Source organism: Pararge aegeria, chromosome 15 (assembly GCF_905163445.1).
Source record: "Pararge aegeria chromosome 15, ilParAegt1.1, whole genome shotgun sequence".
In the NCBI taxonomy this organism is placed as follows: Eukaryota; Metazoa; Arthropoda; class Insecta; order Lepidoptera; family Nymphalidae; genus Pararge; species Pararge aegeria.
The window spans coordinates 11,154,459-11,176,144 of NC_053194.1; the positions used below are offsets into that span (position 1 = coordinate 11,154,459).

Below are 21,686 nucleotides of genomic sequence, written 5' to 3' on the forward strand. Positions count from 1 at the left end.
CTTATTATAAATGTGCGAACGCGCTCGAAAATCTGTATTTAAGTTGAAACAAATCAACAACAATAAAAAACTTCAGAGTTTGGAGCGTCGGCGCAAGGTCGTTATTCTATAAGACATATTTCAAAAAAAGTGCTCAAGATCTAGTTCCCCCCCTCACCTTTTTACCATCGAATCGCGAGGCGGTGCCTGCCCTAAGGATCTGCATCTCATCTCTGGCTGATATACCGCGGACGCGTACGAAGCGCTTTACATCTTCGTTTCTGAATTGCACCGCAAGGATCTGGAATGCCCTTCCAGCTTCCATTTTCCCCAGATGGTACCTACAATATGAGTACCTTCAAATCAATAGTGAATAGGCATCTTCTAGGCAAGCGCGCCTCACCTTAGGCTGCATCATCACTTACCATTAGTACTGACATATTTATGGCTCAGTTTAGTACTTTATGAGTAACAATATTCAATCACTATCTCTGAGGTTATTATTCTAGCGCGTCGTTTTTTAAAGCACTATGTAACTATGTGTCAGAATTTAACTTAATTATAACACTTGTCTATAGGGACTGTACGTGATTGTATGACTGGTAGGGGAAGATTTATTGCAACCTTACCGTGTCGGTTAGTAAGTGTGGATGACTTTTTGTTGTGTTGTGCTTAATCACTGAAAGATATTAGGGCAATGTTATTTTAGCTCGGACAATGGAGTGGTAATTTCGTCTTTTAGAATCTTTTACGTAATACAAGAAGTTTATATAATTTTAAGATCACAACCAACAGTTAATTTTGAAATAATAATTATTGTAGAATTTTATCATCTCTTATCTATCTGGGGTATAAGTCTGCTATTGGAATTTGTATTTCAGTAGTCAACCAATAACAAAAAGCTCGAATGACAAACAGCATTTATGGTAAAACGTTTGTTATTATCAAAATACTATGTGCAACAAATAGTCAAAAAGTGTATTTGTAGCATATTTTTAATCAACAGTAGTCGTTTATTCTTCTTAATAATTAATTGAGAACAAAATTGAGGAAAAAAACTAACAATAACTTTGAATAAAAACCCAGAATACAGGCTTGCCTAGTATTGGTACCAACGGAAATTAATTTTTTGGTAATTTAATATTGGTAAACGTTTTAAATACTACTTTTACTTTTTCTCATTGATCTACCATTGACACATTGTAATAATATTCAAGAGCTGTTTAAATCCCCCACGTAATTGCTCTTAGTAGGTACGTTCTGCGCTATAATTCAATAGCATTGCGATTAGAAACAAAATCTTTCATTTAAGTTATAAAATTGACAAAAAGTAGTATTGTGTTAAACCATAAATAGGCGAGTACTTATTTCATATAGAAAAGATATTTCACCTTACAAATTGATTACCGCAATTATCACCGATGACTTGTGTTAAACGGTATTTGAAAGTCTTGATAAATGATATACGAAAGTTAACTCTTAATTAAATGTTTTAATAAGCTTCAACACTATGGTTTATCAGTGTCTTGTGAGAGCTCAGACAATATTGATCATCTATTTTTATTTAGCGGAAGCATAAACAACATCGCGTATAATCTAAGGCGTCATAAAAATCTGTAAATAGCCATCATATTTCTTCTCTTTAAGACGAGTCCATAAATTACTAAAGTTGACAAACTGATTTTTAATGTCCTTTCATTCTTCTACGCGTGAGAGTTGCGTTGTTTTCCTAAAGTAATTTGGAACCAAATGGCCGAGGCGTTAATCCTTAATTTTAAGGACAGCTTTTTTCGTCACACGTCCATCATAAATACGTTCGACGTAGCCACGACTTATTTCCTTGTTATGTTTTTCGTTCTGCCCTTAAAGATGTCCAAAGTAACAAATAAAGAATGTATTATCTATTTAGTCCTTACCATGACAATAATTAATGACTGGATTTAAACGCTTCCTCACGCCCGTGACATTAACATAAATAGAATGATCTCCGTTTCAGCCCCTTTGATTCTGTTATTTTTAGCTTAGTGGGCTTAACTTTTGTAATATAATTTGTTGGCCGTACATGTTCTGTTGGTATCCATGACTTTGATGTTTTGTGTTAAGAGGTGTCTGGTGATTTTCAACTTAACAGACGCTGTGCAGGTTATTGGACAGTGAAACTGTGTCAGTTTAATTTGTGACGATAGAATTTTTCAAGCGATACTTATTCGCACAGAAGCCATATCAGTTTTAGCAGTCACCTTTTTTTAAATAATGTTAATTGATGTCCGTATAAGTATTTAAAAAAAAATGCGCTTAATAATTATCTGATTTTATTTCAGATTAATTCCTTGGCATTTACAACAATGATGAATATAATTGACAGAAACGCCTTCTACAGCTACAAGAACAAAGGCAATGTCGAGACAAATTCATTGGTGTCAACGACGATCATAAAGCACGCGATTAATGCAAATAGCTCCCGACAGTCGCGTAACAAAGAAACAATAGCGTTCTGAAGTTATGAACCAGACACGTGCTAACTATTGCACATAAAATACTGGTGATGTCAGATATAACACTGACGTTATGCTTAATGTTCTTGTTTGCTCTCTTGTTATAGACCTAAGCCTTGATTATTTAAACGCTCACAGGAATAATTTGTTTCTGCATATTTTTATATTAAATTTTAACGAGTTTGTTTGGTAGTAAGACAATTCTGCGGTGCAAGAAGTTTTACCAAAATTCAATTTGATTGTGTAAAATTGTTATTTTAGTTTAACTTATTTGATTATAATATGCCATACTTTTAAGTATTAATTAACTAAAAGGTGATGTCAATAATACTAGTAAAAAAACAAGGCATGTAGTAATGTTAGCATAAAACATTTGATCAACGTGAAAGTTGGCAAGCAAAATTTAATTTGGGACATTGATACCGTTTCTCCATCCATCTGATAAGCTGATAGTTCCGTAAGAATCATTTGCTGCATCCTAGAAACCATTTACGAACGCAAGAGTTGCAAAAGTTGGCCGGGCGTGCAATAATGTTTATTTCTTTACAGAACACGGCTTGGTAATTGGGGATAAGTCTAGGCACTCCGTGATTGCTCAGACGTGCAAGTATGGAGTGACGTATCTATGTAGCTAGATAATTTGCTTGAGACGAGGTAACTTTCTAGTGTTAATATATCTCTCTTCTATTAAAGATCTCTCTGGGAGAGTTTTTCGCATGTACTAGCGATTCGTCTGTAAGTTTGAAATAATTCAAACAGTGATATCCAAAGATTTATGATACCCGAGAAGCCTTTGCAAGCTAAAACAAACCTGGTCTTACAAACAACAACCGTCTTTAAAAAAAAAATTAGATCAATTGCAATAATAGCCAACTAAAGTACAAGACCCTGCTTCTGTTGTAATGTAATGTAATCAGATATATATAATGTGTCAAATATAGGACGACATTTTAAATGATCTCAAAACACGGTTGTACTTCATAGACGGCCAGATAAGACCTATCGAGATTTTACTAAGAGTCATCTTCACAGTTCACAGTGATATTTAAGGCGCTTGTTAGTTTTACTATTTAAGTTGCAGATACAAATCTCAATTGTCATACGTGCAGTCAGGTTTTGTTAATTAACGTTTACTCGGAAATGTATCACTGTTTGCATAACTCGTTTGTTTATCTCAGAATGCTAGTCCCAAATGCAAGGTGTTTGATTCAACGTAGTTGAATTACGTTCGTAAACAAATATTCCTGTAGCCTAGATTCTGTCAAAAGGTCCGGAAATTCCTTCTAAAGTGTGAATTTTGAATAGACTAGAAAAATAGCTTTTTTTTATCAAAATAATCACTTACCTTTCATTATTAAATATCTTCGTCATGATCAGCATAATGTCATTCAGTGGACGTTCACTGGAGGCCCATAACTTTTAACGCTTATTATCCTCTGAAGCATAAGGAATAACATAGCCAGTTTCATAACTCCGGGTACTGCGATTTCTTTAGAAGCAAAATCAATACCTGTTATACCTGCCTGACCGTGATTTCAACAAAGAGCCTTCATATCCAAACCATAAGACGAACGAGGCATCTTATTTTCTTACAAAAGATGCAGAAGTTTAATCCATATTAGTCATTTAGTAACCTTTTAGCCCGAGGGAAGCAAAACTCCGGGTACTGCGATTTCTTTAGTAGCAAAATCAATACCTGTTTGCCTGACCGTGATTTCAACCAAGAGTCTTCATATCCAAACCATTAGACGAACGAGGCATCTTATTTTCTTACAAAAGATGCAGAAGTTTAATCCATATTAGTCATTTAGTAACCTTTTATCCCGAGGGAAGCAATCACAATTCTTATTCGTTTTTGTTTGCCTCCGGGCAGATTCACGATTATCGAATTCTTCACAGATAATGTTTTTTTTGTTTATATTTTATTTATTAGGTAAAGTATGCAGTAAAGTGTGTATGCGTGCGAAATTTGGAAGAATGCCTTTTCTGTAAACTTTAGTTACAGAGTTTTAGCGATAAACGGGTCGAAACATTATAATTGTTATTATGACTTGATAGATAAAATTTAATTAGTTGACTTTCTATTAAATTGCTATTTTCGTAAATAATATAGTTTTTATGTGTAGGGCAATAATTCGTTATATAAAACATCGGTTTTTTAATATATATTTTTCAATATACTGTAGTCTTCCTCGTACTTTAGAAATTGGCGGGGTGGAAGTGCCCGTGCCTAGGGGAGTACGTTAAAAGGTACAAGTATAGATATCCGGTACTTGCGTACGAGGGTGGGAGTGGGAGGGGGAGGGGGGGAGTTAGGGGAAGCCCCCCCACCTTTCCCCTTTGTCGGAAAAGTATAGTTTTCGAGTAATGTTTTTTTTTATAAATCATAACCTCACTTCTTTTACATAGGAATATTGACCTATATATTAAATATCCTATGTTAAATATACCTTTTTAGTGTCAGATTCTAGGAAACGTCTCGCTCCGCTCTGCTTCGCTCGGCTCCCAATGGTCTTTTATGTTCTAACCTAACCTAACCTAGCTTCTTAAAATAGATTTTGACCTATACCTAACCTAACCTTTTTTTTTTTTTTTTTCGCTGGGAAATGCGTTTAGGCATCCCTGCCGGAGGCTGCGCAGACCGAACTGCGCAGCCTCTAGCAGGGTATGTGGGCCTCACTGGCTGGTGAAACATCAGCCAGAATACCCACTAAAACCCAGCGGAGCCGCCTGCGCCCAAGTTGGGGCGTCAAAGGATCGCGGTCGCATGCAACTTTGACGCCCCGGCGTGCTCGCCGAAGGTACACGATGGTGTCTACGGGGGCGGCATAAGATGCGCATATCTGCGCCTCCTGCCGCCTGTTCTCCTTCTGCGGAGGGGAAGAGCATCAGCCGCCTGCTCTCTCTCCCTCTCCGAGGCCTCCTTTAAAGCCATTACGGCTTCGCAGAAGGAGGCAACGATAGACCAGCCCTCCTCGCTGCCGAGCATCAGATTGATAACGCTCGACAGCGAGAGGTCACCGTCCAGATGTGACACCATCGCGTGTCTTTGCGGCGCCCATGACGCGCATAATGCCATAGTGTGGAGCGCCGTATCTTCAGGCGCCCCACACTCATGGCAGATCGGTGAGACCTCCCTCCTCGCGATCCCGTGCAAGTACTTACAGCAGCAGAAGCAGCCGTGTCCGGTAAGCACCTGCACAAGGCGATATGACAGCGCGCCATGGCGTCGCTTCAGCCACCGCTCTAAGTGGGGCCGGATGCCCTCCACCGTCCAGATGCCCGCTACTGGGGACTCGAGGTCTTCTCTCCATCTCTGGACCAGGACCTCCCTCCCGAGGGTACGGAGTCTCCCAATCTCCTCAAGTCCTGGTCTTTCCCCTCGAGTCCTCATGTTTGACCGGTAGCGATGCACCTGTGCGAGCACCTCAGCCTGTAGGTCCCACGGCGGGTCACCAGCGAGGAGCGTGGATGCAGTCAAAGACACCGTACGGTAGCCCCGGATCGCACGCACCGCGATTACGCGTTGTGGTCTCCGCAGGAGTGTCGCATACCTAACCTAACCTAACCTAACCTAACCTAGCTTCTTAAAATAGATTTTGACCTATGTATTAAATATCCTATGTTAAATATCCTTTTTAGTGTCAGATTCTAGGGGACGCCTCGCTCCGCTCCGCTTCGCTCGGCTCTCAATGGTCTTTTATGTTCTAACCTAACCTAACCTAGCTTTTTAAAATATATTTTGACCTATAAATATATTAATTATCCTGTGTTAAATTTTTCCTTTTTTCTATGATAGTGGTAAATGAAACAATGGAAGTTTTATTTTAATTATTTAATTAATTTTATATACATGTTTTATACCTTGCATTACTTCAAGGAATGGATCCTTTTTATATTTCTCAATATTTCGCCTCCACAAATATTCAACTATGACGTCTGCAAAATTTTGTGCGTTATACGCAATTTTTAGTGAAATTTATTTTTATCATAATTAATTCAAAATGCATTTCCGAAATCCAAAAACAGTGTATATGGACCAAGTTTAACCCAGACAAAGCTCCTAAGCAAAAAACATATGTAAAATCAAGTACCGGATATCTATACCCAACCCCGTTAAAATATCACAATCACATTTTATATCACTATCACATCATATATCCGCAGCCTATTAACATCCCACTGCTGGGCACACGTCTCCACTCTGTTAAGAGGGACGGTTTTAGAGCATATACCTGCCACACTGCTCTGCTGTGGTTAGGTTGGCTTTAACAACTACTAACATAACGAGTGTCTACCGCCGAATTAATTTTATTTATCGGTTACGTTAATTTGGTGGTAAAGGCTCGATAAATTAGTGATCATAATGGGGACCGAAGGCTTCACGTGCTCTCCAAGGCACGAGGGCTGACACTGCCACTGCCAATTTCCTAACTAAGCTACTTAAAATTCTTTAACAGATTATACACAATCCCTACAAATTTTGGGGCGAAACGGGACCCCGTAATTATACATTCTAATTACTGAACCAACGAGGAAGACAGACTAGATATATTGTGATAATAAACGTTAAATCGTTATCGGAACGTTAATAGACTAATAATGATTTTTATTTTACAAGAAATACACCTCGTACTCTCCGGTATCAGTTTAAAATATTCATGAGTACCATAATGCACGAAACTTCGAAATTAAAGTATGCTAATTCAAATTGCAAATAATGACATGACAGCCAAATTTGATTCGGTTATGAATAAAATCGCCCCAAACGTGGAAACATTTGATTGAATTTGCATAATGCGCCTCAAAATATTCCAATTACATATTTGAATATTATACCCGCATTTTTGACCGACACGTATCATTTCGTATTGTTTGATCCTAACATGGTATTCAGTTTAGCAATTGTGAAAGTTTGCAGAAAATATTAAAGCTAATTTCTTTTTGGTTTAATATTTCCTGTACGGTAGGACGTCTCCAAAAAAAAAAAAAATTCGTCTATTTAATCTTGTTTAATCAAAAACTTGCGCTTATTAACCTAATGACTAATGCCCATTTTCTCCAATCGATATATTTATAACATAGCAACGTTGCTATTGTCAGAAAATAAACATAATTTTATTAACAAATAAAAACTTTGCTTAGCAACTTATCAACAGATTACAGATAGATTGGATATAGACAGCAGACGTTAATCTAGCAGTTCAAATAGACAAAAGCGATAGTACTTTGGATACCATACCCATAAATGACAATGATGATGTTACGACAGGGTTTGAAATAGTTTTAAATTGAAATTGACCGAGTCGCAGGGGTTCACGGAAGTACCATAAGACCTTGAAAAGACAACCCTCGATGACTTTGATGAGGATATTCTTAATAACGAGAAAATTTTATGAAATATTTTATCTAAATTCATGTTATATGCATCAAACAAACTGGGGAATCAATTAGGTCTAAAGTATTATAAATCTGTATCACCTATAATGCTACCACACAAGAAATAAATGAAATAAATAAAAAATTAACAATATAAAGTAGTCAGAAAAAAAGGTCGACACACTTGATGATCCTCAAACATTCTGACACAGCAAACTTTTGTTAGGGGCATTCAATACGATGATATATTGCTTAAATATAATCTGCCTGACCGGAACTGCAAAAACCATTCAACAATGCTAACCTCACAAAGCAAGCCACTTCTGATAGTAACACAAATTCTGTTACAACCTCGAATCGTAAAAATGTCAGGGGACAATAAGAGATCAATCACCCCAGAGAACTAGTAGTGGTGTGACGTGAAAAATAATATCAACAGTGCTGACCTGATTCTCGAGATTTGCATTCAGGCGGGTAATGGCGTAATTTATCATACTTCCCGTTGAGGAAAATACGTGTATGCTTATAACTACGAGTAGAAGAGTATTGGGAGCGAGCCTGTTGTAGACTACCCGGACTAGACTGACTATTTAAATATTTACAACGGGTTCAACTTGATTTTACTAATGTTTGTTTGCGATCACATGTACAGTATATGTGAATATGGGGCTGGCTGAAAACCAGTGCTGCGCGTTTTAGTTTGTAGCTATACTGAGCCAGCTCCTTTGTCACACATTTTTTTTTTAATTTTTATACTTTAACAATTATTTTACTTCACAAATATAACATTTTACACAAATGTGTGACAATAAATACGATTTTTCTTTCTTTCTTTCTTTTGAATATAAGATCACTCTAGATTAAAAAATTAAGAATTTCATATGGTTGATAGAATACTCAAAGTCGAAAAGTAGTTCCTTAGATTGAGTTCGTATGTCTGTTTGTGTTTTTAGAAGGTATCTGTTTGCTCCTATGGTGCTCGAATGAATTCAGTCAATTCAGTTCCTGGACAGGTTTATAAATATATTACACGAATAGGCAGCAAGGAGTCTTCCTATCGTGTTTTAATTTTTCATAATATGCAATTATTTTCAATAAAGTAAGTTAAAACTAGTTAAGTGTTTATACAACCTTTGCCATTACATATTATATCATCTCAGAAGATAGACCATCTGAGAATGCTTTCCGGGAAGTTTGCTTTCGTTAAAATTTTATAACTTTAAGCTAAAAGTGCATGAGACTCATAGTAAGGACCAGCTGGAGGTATTGCGAATATCGTATTCGCTTTAGAAGTTTCTTATAGTGATGCAAGTCTTGCGAAGTTTTCAATTCGCTATCGTGTTCCACTGCCACCTAACTATAAATGCAAAAGGGTGTTGGTTTTTTACTCCTTTCTTTACGTATTAACTAAATAACCAATCAATTTCAGTTAGTTGAGAAGGCGTAAAGTTACGTAGACTAGTTTTCATCCCAGAAAAACTCACGGTTCTCATAGTGAATTGTGAATAATCTTAATAAATGCGATCAAATAGTGCAGGCGACAGCTAGTTAGTAAATATTAATTGCAACGCACGCGTGTCTTAAGCGTCTCTTAAACTTGAAAAAGACACGACCGTTTTTTTGAGTTGTTTACAAAATAAGAATTTAGGAGAAACATAACTACAGCCGGAAAGTCTAAAAATCCGATTATTTTTAACAAATTGTATTATTTAGGCGGTACGAAGTTCCCCGGGTCATATAGTATGACAGATCCTCCTCCCTAAAATAAAGATTATAATTCTAAAGCGTTAAAAATATTAAAATAGTATCAACTACTTTAAGCTATGCAAGTAAGGCCCCAAGGCAGTAAATTCTATATGTAAAATTAAGAGAGAGTAAACAACCTCTAATTTCACGAATTAGAACGTTAAATTATTTAAAGAGACACCCCATAAATTATATTTCACAGCAAGTAATAAGCCTTATTATCTTAACACACCTAGGTATGTAGGTAGGCACAAACTCGATTGTACTCAATGTGGCCCTAAGAAAGGCCGCTACCATGTTATAAAAAATAAACAGCCACTGATTAACATGGGCCGTTCATCTTTTGTTTTTTGCGTACAAGGGATAACCCTTTGCTATTATGCTGTTAACATTGCCGCCTCTACACAACGCAAATATTCATTTCAGTTTTTAGTTATCATAAAAAAGGTTATATAGCCTAGTGGTAGCCTGTAGAATTTCTTCCGAAGGGACCTAGTTCGATCCCCGGCAGGCATCTGTAACTTTTCGGAGTTTCTGCATTTTAAGAATTTATCTCGACTTATATGGTAAACTATAATATCATGAGGAAACCTGCATTCTTGAGAGTTCACTAAAATTTCAACGACTTGTGAAGTCTATTGCTTAGCACTGGGCCTATGTTGTGGACTACGGGCTACAGACAGAAAAGCCTTTAAAACTTTTTTCGAAAAGCTTTGTCTGCTTTCTGTTTGTTGCAAATATTCTCCGAAAGAGCTGGACTGATTCTGAAGAGATTTTTCTGGCAGATAGCTGATGTTATAAGGAGAAACTGTCTTAATTTTTTTTTTAAATTAGTGTCACACAATAAAGTACTGTTGCGGTTTACCTATTGGTAGTAGGTTAATGATAAGCACGTAGGTGCTCAAGTACTTAAGAGTACCTACGTAAGAAAACATTTAAAAAAATCGTATTGGGTTTGACCCAAAAAATATAATCTTAAATAATGAATCCGATTGTTATAAAATATAAGAAATATGATACGTAGTATTTAGAAACAAAATCTACAATCTAAGCTGTAAGCGAATAACTCATTCATTAAAATTGTCTTAATTGTAGCATAAAGAAGGTTTTATTTTGGCTTTATTTCGTAAAGACGTTATAGGTTGCTTTTAATACATAACGTGTATCGAAAAAGCTTGATCCTTGTGCCATTAAATCAAAAGTGTAAAAAATATCAAAATCAGGTCGACGACGCGAGCAATCAATCATTGCTCAGTTTAAAATAGCTATACACGAGTTAAATTTACGAATTTGAGGGTTCTTCACAGTTACTTAGCAATTCTTCATTGTAAAGTCAACATCTCCTGAGGATACGAAAAAGGAGGAGCGAAACGTGCATAGAGAGCACATTTTGGAAGATTTGTTTGCTCCACACCAAATATAAAGATTGGGGAAATTATAAATGTCACCGTAAAGATTTTCCTGCATTTCGGCGAGTGTAACAAAGTGTTCATTGTTCGGCACAGTGACCTTTTCGTACAAAAAAGGCTATAGAATCAGTAAGATAAAACGTAGATTTAATTATTTGTTCACATCAATATGTCGTGATACTATTTTAAATAATATACTAATGCATTCTTGTGAGCTTACTCAGGGGCTATGGCCTTGGGTTTAATTGCTCGGTTCTAGTAGAAAATTTCTAACGTCATAGTTACTAATTATTTATTATTAACTATGACGTTAGATAACGTAGACGTTTATGCAAACTACAATCAACCGCGTTGTATTTGTAATTAATAAAGTAAAACAAAAATAACCGTTTTATCACCTAACGAGACAAAAATAACACACAGCTACCTGACTCTATCACCTTACTTTTTCTTAAGTAACTATAATAATACTTATTCATAAAGACAAACTGACATTTATCTTGACAAGGAAGTCCATTTTCTTCCCATTTGGCCCAAAATAAGCACGTAAATAATAAAGTTTCCCGTTCCTAAAATACTAAAATATTATATTATTTCTATCATTTATTATTTTTCTTTTTTTTTTTTTAAATTATTAACAATGCTTAAGAATGAATTAAAAAACACTATTAAAAATTTATAAAAAAAAAAAACTTTCACTTCTTTTAAATATTATATCATTATTATACTATGTACTTATAGTTTACCTACTAACTTACATAAATTTCTGTTTATAACTTTATCAAGAATAATTGTTTAATTAGGCAATAACACTACAGCAACTGTCTCGTTGGAGTTATGGTTTGCAAGTCCCAAGGTTCAGTGTTTGATTTCCGGGATGGGTAGTTTTTAGGTCCCGGTTATTGCCACTATCTAATAATGAACAAAATAGCCCGCTCATCCGTTTAGGAGCAGTGTGGTGGGAAGCTCTAAACTCTAGCTTCTAAAGAGTGAAGGCTTGTGCCCAGCCGTGAACTTTGTAAAACTGAACCTTTTTTAGAACGTAAAAAATATTTCTATTGATTTTGTGTTAGGACTACGGAACTCCAATTTGCACATCATCCAATAAGCACTTGAAAGGTTTTTTAACCCGATAATATTCCCTTACGAATCTTTTAATTTAATGCTGATGATGCTATTACAAAATAATAAGAGTATGATTTTTTTTTTCGTAGGTTATTATCAATTTCAAACCCTTTACTTTATATTGTATATTATAATTTGACTTATGAAGTTACAAATCACTGAGTCAATAAAATGATCTTTATACAATAACTTCCGTTTGTGCGTTATCATTGTTTTACTCCCCTTTTCATCACGCGAATGGTTTTGATGATTTCGTTGATAATTTTGACGAACTCGCTGGCCCAGTATTTTTTTTTTCTTAAATCATTATTTTATTTGAAATCTTCGACCTTGATGACAGACAGCTCAATCGTAAACTACAAAGTCAGATGCTTAGATTAAAAAAAAAATATGAAAATGAAATTTAAAATTAAAATGCGAATGACGAAACCGATTTTGTTATGGGTTCAAAATAACTGCCATGTAGTGGAATAAAGGAAAAGGACTGTTTAACGCCTGCCGGGTTATACAGTCAGTCATAACGGGTCTGCCAGTTATTTATTTTGGAGGTCATCGGAGAATATAAATTCCAGCAAACGTATTTAGTAAGGCTTCATTCCCATTGGCTGGTATAATGGTTGAACCAAATTAGGGCCGTGTTCGACCAGAAGCAACCGAATCAACAACCGTCAGCAATGATCATTACTCCCATCCCATCAAACTTGAAGATGCTTTATTGTCTCGATTCGGCTCGTTGTCGACTTGTTATGAGTGTTACTACGGTATAAAAATAAAAAGACGTCATCAAACTTGTATTATAAAACCTCACGCGATCGTTTGGTATAGTTGGGAAATCGTACAGTTGGGTAATTCATTTGAACACAAAATACTGACACTTCATTAATTCACCGATTATTTGTTTCCAAAATGTACATGTATATACACAGTTTATTTCCAACTTAAATTCAAGTTTTAGGCCTTTTGTTTTGTAATTCAATTAATTGATTAATTAATTCAATTAATAATAAGTCGTAGTAATTTCCACAGACAATAATAATTGGTCTCCATATTAATATTATAAACCCGAAAGTGTCTCTCTTTGTTTTTGTTACCAATGTATGTCTGCATCACAAAACCAATCTACAAATGAAATGCATTATGAGACGGGCATAGTTTATTTTAATCACAGCGTGTTGATTATAAACTTACTTTCATTGTCTGCCCAAAGATATGTTAATGTGCCAACAATTGAGATGGTACAACCCATGGTACGACGGGCAAAGCTTGCACACAGTAACAAAGCGTACAGGTCTAGTCAGCGCAGGCAAATAAACCTATGCCGACCACTTTTATAACTTACATGCCGTTTGCTGCAGTTTGTAGAACGTAGATGAACGTGAACATGTGATGTCCTTTTTTCCGGATGTTCACCCAAATAACTGCTCTGTGTTAACTGTATAGTTGCTAAACTGTGGTTTGGCCAGGAAAAAAGTTTGATAATTTCTCCGAACCATTCGAATGAGTTCCGTTGATGTTCTGTACCTTGTTTGTATGATTTAGATAGATTAGCTCATTTATTGATGTAACAAGAATTTTTGTAATCAAGTTTTGTCTTCTTTAATGATTGAAGACTATTATTAGAATGAGATTTTTATGAATATTACACAATACCAAATTGATTTTGGGAATTATCTTACTAGCAAACTCACTTAATATAAATAACATTACCGGATAAAATAACGTTGTTTTGTGTTGAGATATTCTGATTTAAATTGTTTGCAATTGCTTCGGTTCAGCAGTAGGTAAGGATGTTTGATGATGTTTGATGATTGAGACCACGAGGTGAACGGTTGAATTCCCTCGCCATGTTTAAATTGGATTTATGTTAATATATTGTCAGGGTTCCGTAATTCACCCGGAGTTGCAGTTCAACTAAGTCTCAGATAGCACGTCAAGCCATTAGCGAAGGACTACGTCCTTAATACTGCTGTCCTTTATGAGCCTGTAGCCAGAAGTGGAACGGTAAGAAGCTAACGATATAATGATGATGAAGGTCAACTTTTAGATGTTTTTTTTCTGTGTCTTCATTAGTTAGGTATATTTAAGATTTAAAGTTATTATTTAACTACGAGTTTATTAAAATCCAATACCTTAAACGTAAACAAAATTAGAACAGCTTCATTAATTTTGACGGCCGATTGGCGCAGTTTGCAGCGATCCTGCTTTCTGAGCCTAAGGCCGTGGGTTCGATTCCCACAACTGGAAAATGTTTGTGTGATGAGCATGAATGTTTTTCAGTGTCTGGGTGTTTATATGTATATTCTAAGTATTTATGTATAATATTATTAATAACAGTCATCTTAGTACCCATAACACAAGCTACGCTTACTTTGGGGCTAGATGGCGATGTGTATATTGTCGTAATATATTTATTATTATTATATTATAATTTATTATTATTAATGTCATCATGTAAGGTCATATTTAAAAACAGAATTGAATAAAATAGAAACAAGTTTCTTTAGTGTTATGAAGGCCCAGATCTCCACGGACAAAACGGGTGCCAGATAAAGTCAACTGGAAGTTTATTTTCCCTTGAAACAGACCATAACTTTTTAGGGCACCATGAAAATAAGTTTTACGATTGTTACGAATTAATATCTGAAAAACGGGTTCGGCCCAGCTCGTATTTTAACGATAAGCTCTTTGGAATTGGGATTTCTTTATAATTTTCGATTCCCTATAAAGCGTACACGATTCCAAGAATTAAAAGTTTTGTTTTCATTTGATTCGTCTGCGTAGTCGAATGATTTTAACGTTTTGTTATATTGGTCACCTCTTAAACCACCCTTAGGCCACTATTGCTATTGCTATTGTGGCTTAACTACGATAGTTAGATATCTTTCTTCGGGGATGTTTACGTAGGTAATATATGATCATCAATAGTTGTCGCAACTCACGCCCAATTTTCTTAAGACTCTCTAGCTTTTTTGAAAATATATGACGGCCTATGTTATTTCGTGTTAATTTAATATTCAATTGGCAAGGACATTATTAAAGTCGGTACGGTAGTTTTAAAGCCTGTTCAGCTTAATAGCTTTATGGGAAAATAAATAAATATATATTTAATATAAATATCTGCTCTGGTCTGATGCAAGGCTTTGGCCATGGTTATCTAGCATTGGTTAGACAAAGACGTGCAAGAATGACTTGAAAAAACCGATTAGGGGTTTGTCTTTAATGTACCTAACTGTAATCACAGATTTGCGAATAAATAATTTTTTGGAATCATTAGATGTTTGTGTTTTCCATAAGGTAAGGAAAAGGAAGAGGTGAACTATAACGAGAAGGTACTTACGAAGCAAAACCACGATCTTAAGTTAAGTCGGGGCCAGAAAAAAAGAAAACTTTTTACATTTAATATTAGTCGGGGATGTTGAGAGATTTCCGATGATGTTATTTTTATAGAAACCCGTTTAACTTCCAAGTTGGAAAGTTGATCCATTGAGTTTTCACCGAACTCAAATGATCATGCCAATAACAAACAATCATTTATATCTTAGCCGCCGAAATAATACGTTAACAGTCGCAAACGTGAAATGTTGAATTAAAAAGTTTATTTTAATCATGGCCGCCCATAAATAACTCCCCTAAATAAACCGCTTAAGCGACGCGGAAAAGCCACGAAAAACATTTTGTTTTTAAATACTCGCCTGGAAAGGGTCTTGTAATTTGTCGACCCGAATTTGACATCATTTCGTTCCGCCATTGTTTGTGCTGCGATTACGGGGCTAAATAGCGTTTATATTCGACTTTTTCGTTTTTATTCGACTTCACTTTAAGTGAATGAACTTAAAGGGTTAACCTCGCAAACCTAAACTGAAATACCTTTTAAGAAAATACAGAGCGGGGTCGAAAAATCGTTACGATAAAGATCTTATAAAAACAACTGGGAAACAATTTATTTTTACCGGCACCGAGTCGATTTCTTTTGAAGACTGAATTTTGTTTTATATACATTTTTATGCGCTTGTTTTTCGTAAGAAAATAATATCACTCCCTTTTCATCTTTATCAACCCAATACCGACCGGTGCAACAGAGCACAGGTGTTCATTTAGAACTAGAAGAGTTTAAGGCTGTGATCAACCACCTTGGCCAAGTATGAATTGGTTCACACGCCCTTAAAAATGTTATGGAAAACTGTTAGGAGTGCAGGTTTCGTAAGAAAACTTGCACGCCTGAGAGTTCTCCATTAACGACATGTTTTCGTTCACCGTCAGAGAAAGTGATATTTATTTGCATAAATTATAAACGCACATGCCTAAGATAAAACTCGGTCCCATAGAAAGCCTAGCCGAACAGCGTTTATCACTCTTTTGATGCAATACAAATATGGATATTATTATTAAAATCCTCTTGTCAGTCTTATTCATTTTGTAGCTTATTGTATTAATCTTTAGAATTTTTTATATTTTATCATGAAAATATGTAAATTAAAAAAAAAATGGTCATGTGCGTGTTGAATTACAATCACTATAGGATACAGTAAATATTTATAGTTTCTAGGACTAAAAGCTTCCGAGATCAAAACTCTGAGTTAAGGGTTCCTTGGAAGTAATAAAATAAAATATACTATGACAATACACACATCGCCATCTAGCCCCAAAGTAAGCGTAGCTTGTGTTATGGGTACTGAGATAGCTGATGAATATTTTTTTTATGAATATAATACACATAAATACTTATAATATACAGATATACACCCAGACACTGAAGAACATTCATGTTCATCACACAAACATTTTCCAGTTGTGGGAATCGAACCCACGACCTTGGACTCAGAAAGCAGGGTCGCTGCCCACTGCGCCACTCGGCCGTCAATTGACTATAGAAGTATAAAAATTATAAGTTATAGAAATACGATATCGTTGAAAATTCATAACGAAAAACAAACGCCGTCAGTACTTCATAAAGAATAAGCAATTGTTGATACCCTTGTGTAATTTAATAATATTACAATGGTCTTTCTTTGGCTTATACAAGCTTTGACCTAAGTACCTGAAAGCTTCATGCTATTTCAAATAATACCTTTGTGTATGAAGAACACTCCTACAATTATGAATCTATTTTGATTTGAAACGTAAGTGTACCTTCTTACTTAGAGTATCACGCGGTATTACTTTTTCATTAAACACACGGAGTAGATCGACACTTCAAGATTTCAATATTTTGGCTTACTCGCTCGTCTTTATCTTTTATTATTTTTCAAAATAGCGACCACTATCTTAGTTAACACTATGAGTACTGCTTTACAAATCTTGTCGAAATCTTCTCGCAATGATAACTAACTTGCATCCTAATGGATAAACTTATTCCGCAGGACATTATATATCTACTGTATTCAAAAATAATTATGTACAAATTATTATGTAACATTATCTAGGCTAGTTCTACTCTAGAGAACATACTCAACCACTACCTGAGTTCATAAACAACTATCACTCATCCTGACATGCATTCGTTTAGGCAATGCATGAAAATTCTAATGCATTTCTGTAATCTGTATTTTAGTATGCAACGAAAGTGCAGCATGCACCCATACCTATTTATACGTTGACGTCACTAATGCCTAGCCTATCTCCGCTTGGATGTAAATTACGTGAACTACTATAAATACAAACTTACGATACAGTTTGAAAATCTCAAAATTTCTACATAATAATAATAGTGATGTCGAAGTATGTCTTAATTCTTTAGTAAATTTAATTTATATTGTATAAATTAAAATGGCATTACATTGTTGCGTACAGGTAAGATCATTAGACTACTTACTGAAAATATTAATAAAGTGTCTTCAAGATAATAAAGTTTTACTACACGATACAGGCAAAAAAAATTGCAGAAAAATGTATGCATTCAAGGACACCCTTAACATTAGCAAGCCCTTAAATGCGATCTGAGTTGTAAAGGCTAGTGCCAAAAGATCAGTATAGTGCTTGATAAATATTTCTTTGATACATATATTTCTATTCATCATCATCGTCATCGTCATCACTGAGCCCGGGTCTCCTCCCACAATGAGAAGTAGTTAAGGCCGTAGTCCCCCTACGCTGGCCCACATTGGTGGATTGGTGGCCTTTGAAAACATTAAGTAGAACTCTCAGGCATGCAGGTGTCGTCATTATGTTTTCCTTCACCGTTGATGCAAGTGATATTTTATTACTTAAAACGCACATAACTCAGAAAAGCTAGAAGTGCGTGCTGGGACTCGAACTCAGCCCCCCGAAAGTGAAGACGAGCTCCTACCCAATGCACTATCACCGCCTAATATTTCTAATAAATAATCTATTTACCCTTAACAATATAGAAGATGGCATAACTTCCAAGAAGTAATAAGATGTATCAAAACAGAACTTACTAGATGATATGGATCAAAGAGATAGAAAACCTAATTAAGAAGATAAATGCCAAAGTGTGTTTGTTTGTTAGTTACAACTGCCGCAATCTTAATGATAAAGCTTGCGTCGTGAAGATGAACATGCCTCATTATAAAATTGAAACAAACGTGAACTAAGTAGCAGGTATTGTAGCTAGTCGTGACAATAGAAGAAGAAGAAGAAAAAGTCTTTATTGCACATACAAAAAACAAACAATAATTTAATTATATCAATCCGTTACCAGCCCATTACATTAACCCGGACTTAACCACTCTGGCCCAGTACAATAATTTATTATAGAGAAATTATTTCATGGTGACAGCAATCACATACTCCACAGAGGCAGGTTCAAAGTTGTCGCAGGCAGACCATTTTGCGGTACATCAACGGAGGCGCTTAGAGAGAGAGCTCTTATTACCGGCTCTACGATTTAATTGAGTGCTCCGTTCGGGTTTGTGCGATGTAATTAATGAGATTTTCTTGTATAAACATACAACTTGGCGCACTATATCTGTGTTGTCCTACAAACAGGTGTAAACTTCTGGGCATAGATCTGTGTAGGAATTTCCATACTCCATGGTTTCTACCGTTGTTCCTGCATTTCTAAGGTTACTTTTTTTTTATTGTGATCATTAAAAAAAAAGTAACCTTCTCACTAAACTAAAATTAATGTAATAACAATAAATACGTAAATAATAATACACAATAATATTACCAATTTTTGCATGTAAATGGGTATAGCCTAGTAGTTAGGACTTTGGCTTCACTTTGGTGGGGGGAGGGGGGGAGGTGCCTAAGTGTTCTCATAGGCATGGGAAGTCCACCACTGCGCACTTAGACCAGCACGGTGGCCAACCTAAGGGTTTCAAATTGTGCGATAAAATGATGTCGATGAAAAACTATAAGTACGTGCTTTTTAAATCGGTGGCCTAGTACACAAAACTTTTTCGCAATAAGACCACCGATTGTTATACTGAATAATATTGTATTTTTTTCTTATTTTTTTTTTTAAATTAAAAAAAATATTGTTAATTTTATTTCTTATTTTATTACTTTGATATGTGCCTTGTTTATAATAAAGTGTATTGATTACACAAACAATTCCCCATCTCTTGTTGTATGACTATGCACCGAGTAAAGGTAGAAATTCGTATACATAATACTAACATCAAGCGTATATTACAAAGGCTAATCCATTGGGTGGCCCCGAGAGGATAATATTAAGAATTACTCTCGATTGGTAGCACTGGTATTTATAAATTCCACTAAGCATCCGTTTTTTGGATCCCTTTAACCTGCGACGCAAAAAGAGTGGTTTTATAATAATAACGTTTAATTTAGATAAAAAGCCATAGCTACAACAATAACAATTATCTTATTTACTATATTCTAAACTAAAATTGGTCAAACATATAAATGATAAAAAATTAGGAATCTCCAAGCTTGGAATCTCTTTATAATACCTGTAATAGCTGTGATAGCTGTAGTAGCCGTTGCCGCGTTATTTTCGGTTTTTTAAAAACTGCGGCAGTCGATCGAGTATCCTATGTTCTTATCCAGGATTCAAGCCATCAATCCATATGCAAAATTGAACTATGAAAGGTTTAGCACTGTTGCCGAACTTAGGTAAAAAATAATTCTTTTAAATCCCCTGGGAATGTTACGTTATGTTGTTATGTTGGGATAAAAATTATTTAAAATTAACCTACGCCTAGCAAATCCTCAAATGTATGCCAATGATCATAAATATCTAGACACTAATTACGTATTAGGGTGCTAATAAGATCATCGAAAGTAGTTTAAATCTGTTCAAATTATTGCTACCTAGTACCGACGACTATTGACCTACCTGGCCCAGCGGTTAACGCTGTGGGTTTAAGCTGGGGGTTCCAGGCTCGATTCCCGGCAGAGACAATTTGGAAATTAATAATTCCTGAATTTTCTCTGGTCTTGTCTAGTGGGAGGCTGAGGCTGTGACTACTTAGCACCCTACCGACAAAGACTAAGCGTTTTATCGTTCCGGTACGATGTCGCGTAGAAACCGTTTAGTATGGTTTAAATATAACTGGCATACTTCCCACCAGGTTAGCCCGCTACCATCTTAGACTGCATCATTACTTACCATAAGGTGAGATTGCAGTCCAGAGCTAACTTTAGTCAAATCTACTCTCGGACTTTGGGCATGTTACCTAAACAGTTCGTTTCTAATATCACTCAGTCAGATGTTAAGGATTAGAATATATGGCACATAATTTTCCAATTGATCAAAATTGGTTTGACATTGGCTGCAGCGTGGCTTATGATAGAGATATGTCGTTCCATCCCTTTCATGCTTCATCTAACACCAAGTTGTTGCAGCATGCCATCTCTATCGCACGCTATTCAGTGTTTTACTCCATTTATCTAGGTTAACATTGTAACATGAGAGTAGATGGAAATTGAAAACGATGTTCCTTCGAAGCACCTTCTAAGTTTGCATTATCTATCGATTCTGCACTTTCGTTCAACTTTTGAACCACTATGAATTCTAACAAGAGAGAAACGACGTTTTGTACAGTTGAGATCAGATGTGTATAGTTCAAAACTTTTCACATTACACCGCTCAACTATCGGTTTAAGCTTGGAACCGATATTTTGAATTTGCACTTTTAACGACTTTTCATAAATGTACCTAAATAATATACGTATTAAGTTAACATATTATTATAGCCTTATATATTAACTGTATTATATATTAACTGTGTCGCTACTAAGCTATAAGGTTGCCTTCTGTATTCTACTTCTATTACGTTTCTGTTTTCTTTATTTTATTGTAGCGTACAATTAAAGAATTATAATATAATTATTACTCTTTATATTTGTACACCACATTGTCCTTCATCTAATAATAATAATCAGAATACTTTATATATTGTGTACAGTTAAGTGTATTTTCATTTCATTTCATTACTTGTGAGACAAAGAAAAGCTATTAGAATCTCCCATAATCATCACCATTATAAATCTGGACTATCCGAGGCACGAGACTCCTTTCAGAATAAGAAGGATTTCAAAAAGAAGGGAAGAATACCTACTTATGTTATCCGAAAAACCTACTGATACTTTAAATTTCTGTTGGTTTATTCTTTGACCTTCG

The 21,686-nt window shown here is 35.4% G+C and overlaps 1 protein-coding gene across 1 annotated transcript; it reads right to left on the minus strand.

Annotated features, from left to right (window-relative positions):
* Positions 1-5,289: 5,289 nt before the first annotated feature.
* Positions 5,290-5,868, minus strand: LOC120630148. Its single transcript, XM_039899298.1, has one exon. The coding sequence runs from the start codon at positions 5,866-5,868 to the stop codon at positions 5,290-5,292; it is 579 nt and encodes a 192-aa protein (XP_039755232.1).
* Positions 5,869-21,686: the final 15,818 nt, after the last annotated feature.

Excerpts from the sequence above, each read along its gene's own strand:
- LOC120630148 (XM_039899298.1), bottom strand. The coding sequence starts at position 5,868 with ATGAGGACTCGAGGGGAAAGACCAGGACTTGAGGAGATTGGGAGACTC.